General features: G+C 36.4%; 1 protein-coding gene and 6 non-coding genes across 7 annotated transcripts; 6 read left to right on the forward strand and 1 right to left on the reverse strand.

Annotated features, from left to right (window-relative positions):
- The first annotated feature begins 186 nt into the window (after positions 1-186).
- On the forward strand, positions 187-306 carry LOC144554879 (small nucleolar RNA snoR127). Its single transcript, XR_013511804.1, has one exon. It is a non-coding gene; the product is annotated as a small nucleolar RNA snoR127 (small nucleolar RNA).
- Positions 307-394: 88 nt separating this feature from the next.
- Positions 395-514, forward strand: LOC144554880 (small nucleolar RNA snoR127). Its single transcript, XR_013511805.1, has one exon. It is a non-coding gene; the product is annotated as a small nucleolar RNA snoR127 (small nucleolar RNA).
- An 87-nt stretch (positions 515-601) lies between these two features.
- On the forward strand, positions 602-721 carry LOC144554886 (small nucleolar RNA snoR127). The gene has a single exon (XR_013511810.1). It is a non-coding gene; the product is annotated as a small nucleolar RNA snoR127 (small nucleolar RNA).
- An 89-nt stretch (positions 722-810) lies between these two features.
- Positions 811-930, forward strand: LOC144554876 (small nucleolar RNA snoR127). Its single transcript, XR_013511801.1, has one exon. It is a non-coding gene; the product is annotated as a small nucleolar RNA snoR127 (small nucleolar RNA).
- Positions 931-1,019: 89 nt separating this feature from the next.
- LOC144554887 (small nucleolar RNA snoR127) lies at positions 1,020-1,139 on the forward strand. The gene has a single exon (XR_013511811.1). It is a non-coding gene; the product is annotated as a small nucleolar RNA snoR127 (small nucleolar RNA).
- Positions 1,140-1,228: 89 nt separating this feature from the next.
- Positions 1,229-1,348, forward strand: LOC144554883 (small nucleolar RNA snoR127). The gene has a single exon (XR_013511807.1). It is a non-coding gene; the product is annotated as a small nucleolar RNA snoR127 (small nucleolar RNA).
- Positions 1,349-8,245: 6,897 nt separating this feature from the next.
- LOC144553683 (uncharacterized) lies at positions 8,246-9,764 on the reverse strand. The gene is made up of 2 exons (XM_078301894.1): positions 9,356-9,764; positions 8,246-9,028 (listed from the first exon to the last, which is right to left on the reverse strand). Exons 1-2 carry the CDS (start codon positions 9,665-9,667, stop codon positions 8,396-8,398), a joined length of 945 nt encoding a protein of 314 aa, XP_078158020.1. The 5' UTR covers positions 9,668-9,764; the 3' UTR covers positions 8,246-8,395.
- Positions 9,765-11,711: the final 1,947 nt, after the last annotated feature.

Here is an 11,711-nt window from a genome sequence, read left to right on the forward strand (position 1 = left end):
TCATGCTTTCTTTTTAATTCTTATGACCACTTTGCTTTTTTTTTTTCGATTCAATGACTCTTAATTTCTCTTTATTGTTTTTGAAGTTACATTTCATGTGTTTGAGTTCTCAAGTTTTAGAAAGAACCACAGTAATGCCTTACAAGTATCATTTACTTCTTTAATCATTTTTCAAGAAGGGTTATGCTGGAATGATGAAACTTAGCCAAATCAGAAATGAATTGTGCTCCTTGAGGCTTATAAGTTTCGAGTTGAGGTGTGAATCACTGACGATAAATCTTGGGATTGGTTTACTTTCTGACTAGGACCCTTCTTTCCTAATTTTGACAATATTTTGTCTGTGTTACAAAGTATTATTTACGACTTCTTTAATTATTTTTCAAGAGGGATTATGCTGGAATGATGAAATTTAGCCAAATCAGAAATGAATTGTGCTCCTTGAGGCTTCTAAGTTTCGAGTTGAGGAGCGAATCACTGACGATAAATCTTGGGATTGGTTTATTTTCTGACGAGGACCCCTTTTTCCTAATTTTGACAATATTGTCTGTGTTACAAAGTATTATTTACTTACTTCTTTAATTATTTTTCAAGAGGGGTTATGGTGGAATGATGAAACTTAGCCAAATCAGAAATGAATTGTGCTCCTTGAGGCTTCTAAGCTTCGAGTTGAGGTGCGAATCATTGACGATAAATCTTGGGATTGGTTTATTTTCTGACGAGGACCCCTCTTTCCTAATTTTGACAATATTTTGTCTGTGTTACAAAGTATTATTTACATACTTCTTTAATTATTTTTCAAGAAGGGTTATGCTGGAATGATGAAACTTAGCCAAATCAGAAATGAATTGTGCTCCTTGAGGCTTCTAAGCTTCGAGTTGAGGTGCGAATCACTGACGATAAATCTTGGGATTGGTTTATTTTCTGACGAGGACCCTTCTTTCCTAATTTTGACAATATTTTGTCTGTGTTACAAAGTATTATTTACATACTTCTTTAATTATTTTTCAAGAAGGGTTATGGTGGAATGATGAAACTTAGCCAAATCAGAAATGAATTGTGCTCCTTGAGGCTTCTAAGCTTCGAGTTGAGGTGCGAATCACTGACGATAAATCTTGGGATTGGTTTATTTTCTGACGAGGACCCTTCTTTCCTAATTTTGACAATATTTTGTCTGTGTTACAAAGTATTATTTACATACTTCTTTAATTATTTTTCAAGAAGGGTTATGGTGGAATGATGAAACTTAGCCAAATCAGAAATGAATTGTGCTCCTTGAGGCTTCTAAGCTTCGAGTTGAGGTGTGAATCACTGACGATAAATCTTGGGATAGGTTTATTTTCTGACCAGGACCCCTCTTTTGTAATTCTGATAATATTTGTTTCAGTTTTTTGTTTCTGTAATTTCGACGTGGCTTCATTTTTTACCTTTTATGTTCATTTTGTTTCTTGGGAGAGTGCAAACTTTATAGGTTTGAGCCATGACTACAGAAAAGGTCTGCATATTTCTCTCCAGTGACCTTTTATTGGAAAATCTAGGGCTTATCACATATTTTGTGACTCTACTTATCATGTCCCTTTGCAAATCCTGAAAAAGATTTTTTTTTTCCTTTTCGTTATTTTAAAGATGTATTTTTGACTTTACTTCTAAATGTTTGGGAAAAGTGGTATGGGCTCATTGTTAATATTTTTACTAGATTGTAATATCATTTCTAGAAGAGCTTTATTTCTTCGTTTTTTAAGAAGACGTACTCTGGTACAAGTTAAGATAGATTGAAGCAGTGCTCCTGACTTGTAAGATCGAGAGCACTGCTATGTGACGGCATAAATGTGAATGATTTTTTTTTTTCGATAAAACAATGTGATTTTGACTAGTTCAAGAAATTCAGGTTTTCTCCTCCCTCATTCTTAGGTTGTCATTAGCTCGATTTTGACATTAGATTCATTAGGTTTATTGAATTTGTGACTTAGGTTTACAGAATTCTTGTAGATTGCTCATACATTTATCTTGTTTAATTTAATTGATACAATAATTTAACTTGAGAACTTATTTAGGGTACACTTATCTGAAGATTTTGGCCTGATAAGGGGTACGGGGACAACCGGACTAGTACTGGTACAGAATTCATGCCTACTGGCAATTTGGAAGTATGGTTACATCCAAATTCATGTTTGTACTTGAATTCATACATTAGATTTACATAATTCTTGCATTAGGTTTACAAAATTCTTGTATTAGATTTACAGAATTCTTAAATTTTGATTGACTTTAGTACCAGTAGGTGCCAGCCATTGTGAACCAATTACGGTTCTTTCAAAAAAAAATCCTTGTAGATTGCTCGTATATTTATCATGTTTAATTTAACTGATACAATAATTTAACTTGAGAACTTATTTAGGGTACACTTATATGAGGATTTTGGTCTGATAAGGGGTACGGGTACAACCGGAGTGGTAACGGTACATAATTCATGCCTAGTAGCAACTTGGAAGTATGGTTACATCCAAATTCATGCTTGTACTTGAATTCATGCATTAGGTTTACAGAATTATTGCATTATGTTTACATAATTCTTAACTGAGGTTTACTAAATTTTGACATTATTTTTTTTTGTTTTAAACACTTGAGATCATCTTAGATGTGTAGAAATCATGCATTAGTTTTACATAATTCTTGACTGAGGTTTACAGAATTCATGTATTATGGGAAGTGTTGGATTTTGTAAAATCAATGGGGCAGGAGCAAAAATATACGGTGTCTTCGGATTACTAGTTTTTGGTGGAAGCAGTGCTAAATATGATAAGTAATGTTATGTTAAACTTTTTTATTTGCTTTGATTTGTAATAAATGTTAGGTTTGAATAAAAATATGTATATTTTTTATTTGCAATTCATTTTGTTTATGTTGTTATGATTTATTTAGTTAGAGGAGGATTCAAATGCCTCCATTTTTTGTGCCTCCACCATGCCTCCAATTTTAAAAGTTTTAATAACTCAAAATTTAAAACTTAGAAGTGAAAATAAAATCGTTGGATATGATCTACATCATTTTATCTATGCACGTGTAAAAAATTATGGCATTTCAATTTTGTTTTGGTTGTCATCAAGAGCTTGTAAAAAACATACTAATGTGGATAAGTTCTAGGCATTGATTTTTCAACTTATTGATTCACATAAAAACAAAATTGAAATGTGATCACATCTAATGATTTTATTTTGACTTTTAAGTTTTAAATTTTGAGTTATTAAAGTTTTTAAAAATGGAGTCATAGTGGAGGCACAAAAAATGGAGACATTTGAACCCTTCTCATTTAGTTATTCTAGTGATAATAATTATGTTTTATTGCTAGACTAAATAATTGATGTGTTTTGAGGTTGTTATGTTTATAGTATATAGAGAATTACATTATAGATTTATACAATAAGATTTATAGAATTAAAAAAAAATGTAGTTTTTAGATGCAGCACATAAAGGAAAGATAAAATTCATAATTTATAATAAAACTTAAATTTATAGAGTTATGGGATAAGATTTATATAATTAAAAAAAACAACTAGATGCAGAATTAATTTTTTTTTAAATGATTTTTGTTTTTGTTTTTGTTTTTACCAATTAAGGTTTACATAATTCAAAAATAATTAAAAAAATTTGAGAAAAAAAAATTTTAAAACAAAATTTGAAAAACAATGTTGAATTTTTTTTTTAATTGTTTACATAATTTGAAGAAAGATTTACAGAATTTAAAAGTGGTCCCAATTAGTTACTAGTTTTGAAAAGTTGTCAGAGATCTTTTAAATGTGGTCCCATTAGTCCTGGTCAAAGGTTCAAAAGTGATTCCAATCAATGCAGTTAAAGTTGTTAAAATTAACATTAAAGCAGACGTTAAAGTGGAGGTTATTAGAGACCACTCAATAATAAAAAGTTATTATGTTTGTATGATTCGTTAAATTGGTTTATATTTTTAGTATTGTAGTATACAAAATCTTGTGAATTCAGAGATAATCTTTGAGCCATTTTTTGCAAGTAGAATCTTTCTTCGCCAGTTAGTTCTTCGGGTTTGATATTTGAGCCATACATCTGGGACACCTCGTACTTCTTTAGTTTTTTTCTGTTAGAATCGCTTCTTTCATTTTTGCCTAAGACAAACAAAAAAGGTGAATCAAATATACAAGTAAACAGTAAAAGAGTTTTAAAAACCAAGCCCCGGTTTTATTTCAAACAATTATCAAACCAAACCCCGATTACACTTCAATTATAAAGTGACTCCGGTTGGGTTTCATTTCTAGCGTACCCGAACTTGTTTGGGCTAAAGACTTGGTCGTCGTCGTTGTTGTTGTTGTTGGATTAAATTTACGACAATACGCAGTAAGAGACGATACGATCAACTACAAAGGAGAGATACCTCAGAAGTTACAGATGAATTGAGGATTAACTGATAAACAGGTAAACCGGTCTTTCTGAAAAATAAGAAAAACAAGTAACAATGAGGGAAGCAATAGGTCCATTACGTACTCACCAATATTGTCAGGATCGATTTGATGGTTTAGTAAAGATAGTAGAGGAGGTATGAAGATTGGCATTATTTACCCAAATCAGAACTTATTGCTTATGTTCAGTAACACCATCGCCTACCTTTTCAGAAGGGAGCTGAACAACAAGCACAATCTGTTATATTAAACTAGGGGTGCAAACGGGTTGGATATTACCCGACCGTATCCGACTCCGTATCCGAAAATTTAATACGGATATCTGATATCCGAATATCCGTGCGGATACGGATACGGATACGAATATGGTTTTGAATTTTAATTATCTGTATCCGAATAGTAGATATATATTATATAATTTAATATGTATTTTGAAAAAAATTATGTCATTCACTATTATAAAAAGTGGATATCTGTATCCGTATCCGGTTAATATCCAATCCGTATCCGTATCCGAAAAATAAAAACGGATACGGATATGGTTTTACCACTATCCGATCCGTATCCGATCCGTTTGCACCCCTATATTAAACACATTGTATAGTCGATTTTCAGAAATTTCCAAAGATTGTAATTGTGGCTTTATATAACCACACCTGACTGGTATAGGTACAACCGTAAAATAATGGTATGTCTTTTAAGTAATAACCTTCAAATCATGCAATTTTGAAGTTTTAGTAATTAACAGAATCCAAGTTTTTCTCAAATGAGTCCAAAATAACCCAACAAGACACAATCAACACTGAAACCATTGCAACTTCAATCCTCAATTTAATTTATTGAACCTAACCTTAACCCAAATTGGCTACAGTTTACTCAAAATTGTACATATCTTTGATGAATCAGGAATTTTGTCTCTCTGTGCACTTAACCGAGAAAAAAGTCACAAAATAACTCCAAAAAAATACAAAAATTGCATTCCATATTGCCAAAATAGACTGAAATGAAGATTATACCTTCTCAATCTTATACTCAAGTTGGGCCACAGCAGTTGGAAATTTCTCTTTCGTCTTCTTGCCTTTCGGCCTAATTCTCCTTGGGTCATTTTTATTAGCCTCCTTTCGCTTCTGCTTCTCTCTCTCTCTTTCTTTTCATTTTAAGCCTCTTTTTAGTTAGATATTTCTTTTTTGGGGAAGGTTCAACCTCGTCAATCCTGAATCTTGGTTTCCCATCAGAAAGAACCAAACGGACTGATTCGTATGTAGAGTACCATTGACCACAAAAAGGCCGAAATGGTTTAATAGGATTTGAGGTGCAAGAAGCTGCAATGAACCTTGATAGAATATATAAAAGCTTGAGTAAGGAGTATAAGAGGCATATAGAATTTTTCCATGTAACTTTCAATTTTTGAGAATATTGACAAGTAATGATCATTTTGAATCATTGTCAAAGAAATATATGTGTTTCGGTTCATAATGACAAGTTAGGGACATCAGTTAAACACTTTAACCAGGGAATAAGTTGAATTCTCTTATTTAATTCAGAAGTACTATCAGGATAAAAAGGTAAATTATTTAACAGTTAATTTACCAACATGCAAAGGGATACAGCTGGTCCATCAGAATAGCAGTAGCAGGGTGGTTCGCAACTTCTTACAAAATTTCTATAGAATGGTGCATGGACTATCACTCCAAAATAATTGAGAATTACCTTTGAAGCATATAAATTGAAGCGATTTGGGGGAGGAGAAGAAGCGTACCAGTATCTCGCAGTCCATGTTGAAAGAACAGTGAGTGATGTTTAAGGACAGTTTCCTGGAGCGCTAAGAGGACGGCAGCAGCTTCCATCTGAAAAGGACATAATGCCTTATGGTGAGCGAGGGTATAGTGCTTCAATTTGCCATTTACTGTGAGGAGAAAAGCAGTGCATCCTTGATCCGGGTCCGTGAAAGAACCATCAGTCCAGCATCTGACTGAAGTTGTGATGATGGGCTGTCAAGCGGTATGAGATTTGGTGGCAGGGGCATATCCAACATAGCATGAAGCCGGCCATTGTGAATTAGCTCTGACGAATTATGCAAGGTTGAGAGAGGGTCGATAGGTATATGGACATGCAAGGTTGAGAGAGGGTCGATAGGCGCAACATGACTTCCAAATATGCCAAAGCAGCGAGATGAACCCTGATACGGGATCGTCAGATAGAGCATTCCATAGCTGTAACAGTGCATCAGCAAAAGGTTTGTTTTGGACAACATCAGTCCTTAATCCAATAGGTGATAGGAGCCAAGTCCCTCTTGCATGAGAGCAATGGAAGAGGGCATGATTCTGATTGATGATGGCACAGTTTACGTGATGGTTCTATCTGGGTGATGCGTCGGTGTAGGCTAGCTCCTACAGGGAGTGCTTGGTGGAAAGCTTTCCATATGAAAACTTTAGCACGAGGAGGGATGACCGTGTCTCTCCAAATAGCATTCCACATGCGTGATTCTCTCATCATGTGATATGCTTGTTTGACCGAGAACTGGCCGTTGCCCATTGGTAGCCCAAGTGAACATAAGCTTGTCAGGCACATCTGTTTGGAGCGTCAGGTTCTTGTGTTGGTCCATAATGCGAAGTGCATGCCCGAATCCTCCAAAATTTAATAGTTTCTGCATATCTAAGCGTCCAGTAGCATTGGAGAACAGAGAGACCACCTTAAGAGAGCGTTGTTGGAGTGTGGTTGGGACAAGAGAGCGCCAGTCTTGAAACCACGGGGCCGAATATGCGGGACATAAGCGGCCATCACCAATACACCAGAGCAAGTGCAGTGCCAGAACCTGACGGTGTTCCATGACCTTCCAGAACCGTGTGCACGAGTGATTCCGTTTGTTCTGCCAAAGGGAGCTGGCAGGGTAATATTTGGCACTGATGATGCTGACCCATAAAGCAGAGTGTCCGGAGGTTGCCTTCCATAGCTTTTTGAGAATCAAGCTACTGTTGAGGGTGTGAATACCCCTTAGGCCGAGCCCACCTTCGGACTTGGGGGCGGTTAACCGGTCCCATTTCGTGTAGCAAATAGATTTTTTATCTGTCTTGCCCCAAAAAAATTGCACGAACTTGGACTGAATTTTGCCACGAACCGACTTATGGATTAAGGTTGTGCTCATATGATAAATCGAAAGTGCTTCAAGAACCGATTTGATGAGAATGAGTTTGCTGGCCGGTAAGAGCATTCGTGCTTTCCATGACTGTAGGCGACGATTTATGTTTTGAAGAAGCGGGTCAAAGGCGGATGGCTTCGAGACATCCACCGGTAGGCCATAGGTCTCGTCGGTTTTTTTTTTCTTTGTTGTTAGAAGGAAGCCTAAATTTTGCTGAAGGAGATCCATGATCTGCTTTTAATTTGGCTACGCAACTTTGGTATGAAATTGTGTAGAACTCTGTAAAAATGAAAATTCGGTAGCTGTTTTGGGTAGAACTTTTCTATGGATTTACGTTTTAATAGCAAAATTTATGTTCCAATGTCAGAAAAGTTAATTTGAACGAAAACATTTTTTATTATAATAACGAATCAGCACACTGGTGTTTGCATGTCAAGTTATATTATAGAAACGAGCAACAGATAGGGAAAAAGTAAATGGTAACTGCAAAATGATTTCAGATGACAAATAGTAATCTTTGCAATGCAGTTCTTTCCAGAAAAAAGTTTCTAAACAACAATTTAAAATCCCCAAAGGTTCCTGTAATAGAACCTGCTCTGTTGATGCAAAATTGACAAAAAAAAAAGAAGGCTTTACTGATTAGATACATCTGCTGTTTTTATGCTAATGCACTCAAATACCATTAGCCAAGAGGAACAGTAATTTCTATTATGCCTTTTTTAAGATTAAGAGAAAACATGATAGAGAATGAAAATGCACAACTTGTTCAGTGTTCCAAGTTCCCAGTCACAACCACACAAACAGAATACATACAGCTGTCTCTTTAGAACATTTACACCCAGTCGAAAAATCTTGCACGTACTTTATATGTATCAGGGTGATTATAATAACTCCACCATGTTACCTTCACCTTTATCTCACCATGCTTACCAGAAATTGTCCCGACAAAGTCACCATAGAATTCAGGTGAAAATTGTAAGGTTCCTCTGGCAACGGGGACATTAGGAAAGCTGAAAACATCGGCCAAATCTGCATTAATATCCAGGGAAGATGTATGAGGGACGATCAATACAGATCTCAAAAGAGGAATGGGTGCGCCACTGTCGACATTGATGTACTTGTCACGCCTCTTGCAAAATAACACTCTCTTCACATCCCAACCGGTCATGGATGCAGTAATTGTCCCGTATATTCTTGCCGCAGCCTTTCTGTTGCCCTTAATGAGACTTACCTCGACCGAAGCAACCACCGCATTTGAAATAATTGCGTAAGTTACCACGGCTGCACCATTTCTACCTTTAACCTCTTCAGTTATAACCCTGTCAGATATGCACCACTCGAAAAGACTCCAAACGCTTGTAAAACCTCGGCTTACTTGATCTATGCCATGCCAAAGATCGAGATGCATGGTAAGTGGATCATCTGCCCTAATGGCGACAGGCGGTCCAGCCAGTGTAAGGTTGCCCTGTTTGTTTTCATATGTTCAATGCAAATTGTCAATAAATCGAATCGATTAATTAATTAAGTGGTATATTTCAGAATCTATGCAGCTTAAAATTGCTTTATTTGTTCCTGCCAGAATCTATGCCACTAATTCTCATAAGAAAATTAGCAACAAACAAGTTCAATTTTTGATGAAACAAAACACCATTCTAGATTCTGATACTTGCTCCAATGAAGTTGAATCTGTTCCAGCTCTAAAGTTATGAATTCCTAGTCAGGCCTATGGTTCAGATTGAAATCATTGCTCCCATGAAAATAATAGGGGAAAGAGAGAGAGAGAGAGCCTTACAGGGAAGGAGACGGTCTCAGCATTGCTTTTGTTCCTTCTGTAGAGGTCGCAATCATCCAGACCATACTTGCAATAAATGTTACCATGGATTTTTCCACATGGCTTTCTGCCTTGGTAAGAGACGCGTACCTCAAATATCTCAAGACACCGTACTTCATGATCTGCCAATATTGGTTTGAGGAGAGATTTTTGTGCCTCCGGGATGTTTAAAACTCCGATCTCTCTTCCCCCGTTGAAAGCTTCCTCACTCGCGGATTCAAAATCCGATTCCTTCCTGTCTGATTCTTCTATTTCTCCACAGGTCGAAGCCATTCTTCTATTCTTCTCGGGATTAGGGTTTCAGAAATTTCTCTAAAAGAAGAAGACGCAGATACTGCTCCGCCTTAGTTTTAGTTTAGGGTGTCAATTACAGTCGGCGGAGTTTGCATGGAGTTGAGATCCAGCCATCCAGCCATGCATGTCCCTCACCGTGTTAAATCGAGCCGTCCGTTATTATTTGGCACAAATCTTAAAATACCGTAAACCATAGTTTTAAAGAGGTTCGAATTGCTTACCGACTCAGTTTTAAACCCGGGTTAACCCGAATTCACATCCTTACCGACAATTGAAACGGACGGTTCAAAATCAATCTTTTAACTTGGCACGAATCTCAACACAAATAATGCTGGACCCATGCTTCATCCCGAGTAGGCACCGGCTGAGAGTAAATATCGGTCGAATATCGGTCGTCCGTTTCAATTGTGTCCAGACCGGAGAAGATACGGATCATGTTAAACCAAACTATCCACCTAGTGAAATATCTAACCGAATTTTTAATAAATCCTCAATTAAAAAAAATTATACCAGTGTCTTTTTTTTTTTTTAAATGTCTCAACCGCTAGATTTTTTAGTAGTGGTCTTCCTAGACGATTGCTAGTTTTCCTAGCAGTTCTCTATCTCCATAGAGAACCGTTGAGAAAACTAGCGGTTATCTATGAAACTCATTTTCTATCGATAAAATTATGTTTTCTCTCCTCACACTCACAACTCATTCAACCCAAACAGAAGAGAAAAATAGAAGAAAGGAGGGAGAAAAAAAAGGGGGAAAAAAGAAGAAAAAATGTCTAAGAACAATCAACATAGACATTATACGCGAGGAAGCGAGTGGAGGGTCCAGAAGGGGTCGATGTAGAAATTCTAATTGTGGGACAACATTGCATAAATATTTTGTGGCATGAAGATAATTATGTAGGTGCTTCGCCGTATACTGAGGTCCAAATGGGAGTCCTGGTCCGGGACCTGAAATTTCTGACTATGACTTTGTTTCGAGACCATAGCAGGTGCAACGAACACATGTTCTTGATATAGAGCCGTCAACATTGTACGATGGATTTGTTTCTTGTACTTATAGCCTAGCATTTCATCTGTTGTGTTTTGATCCAGAGCCGTCAACGTCGAATAATGATTTTGTTCCTTGTACTTATACTAGGAAGTATGATTACGAGCGAGGAATTTAGGGTTTTAATTTGCAGTTATGTAATGGATTTAGGCTTAGTGTTTATGTTGGGTGAATTTTAATTATGTAAGTAGTAATTTTTAAATTGATTTTTAATAGATTTTTAGAAAAATAAATAGTAATGTTAATATTAAATAGTTCACAACATATAAATAAATAAGTAGTTCAGAATATACATCTAAATAAATTTCGTAGTATACAAATAAAGTTCACAAGATACAAATAATTTTGGGTGCTCGCGTTTATCGTGCATTGAGCTTGTATTGGGGTCATTTGCGCGGAGGCGCTGAAGCTTTAATCGAGCTTAGGGTTTGGTTGAGCTTGATGCACTGTGAGCCATTTGACTGAGTGTTTGGTCTGCAGAGTTTAGTTTAGGTGAAATAGGTTTAGCCATATACAAATCAGTAGTTCAGAATATACACCTAAATAATTTTGGGTACACGCGTTTTATCATGGACCGTGCATTGATCTTGTATTGGCTCAGTGTGCTCCGAGCTCACGGGTAGAGAAGGGGTCATTTGCGCTGAGGCGCTGGGTCTTTAATCGAGCTTAGGGTTTCATTGAGGTTGGTGCACTGTGAGCCATTTGACTGAATGTTTGGCTCACAGAGTTTAGTTTAGGTGAAACAGGTTTAGCCATGTCGGCCAGCCAGCGATAAATGATTGAATATGCTGACTTGTGGGCCCATGGTTACCTGTGTTGCTTCGTGTACCTCAATTTGCACCTAAATGTATAGGCTAATTACTATGGATACCCAGTGACACGTGGCACCAACCAGAACACTTGATTTTTTTTCTCAACCATTTTGAATTAGGAGATGCATTATATACCAAAATTCATAATTTTAATCATGAACTTTTT

The sequence above is a fragment of the Carex rostrata genome, chromosome 5 (assembly GCF_964058835.1).
Source record: "Carex rostrata chromosome 5, lpCarRost1.2, whole genome shotgun sequence".
NCBI lineage: Eukaryota > Viridiplantae > Streptophyta > Magnoliopsida > Poales > Cyperaceae > Carex > Carex rostrata.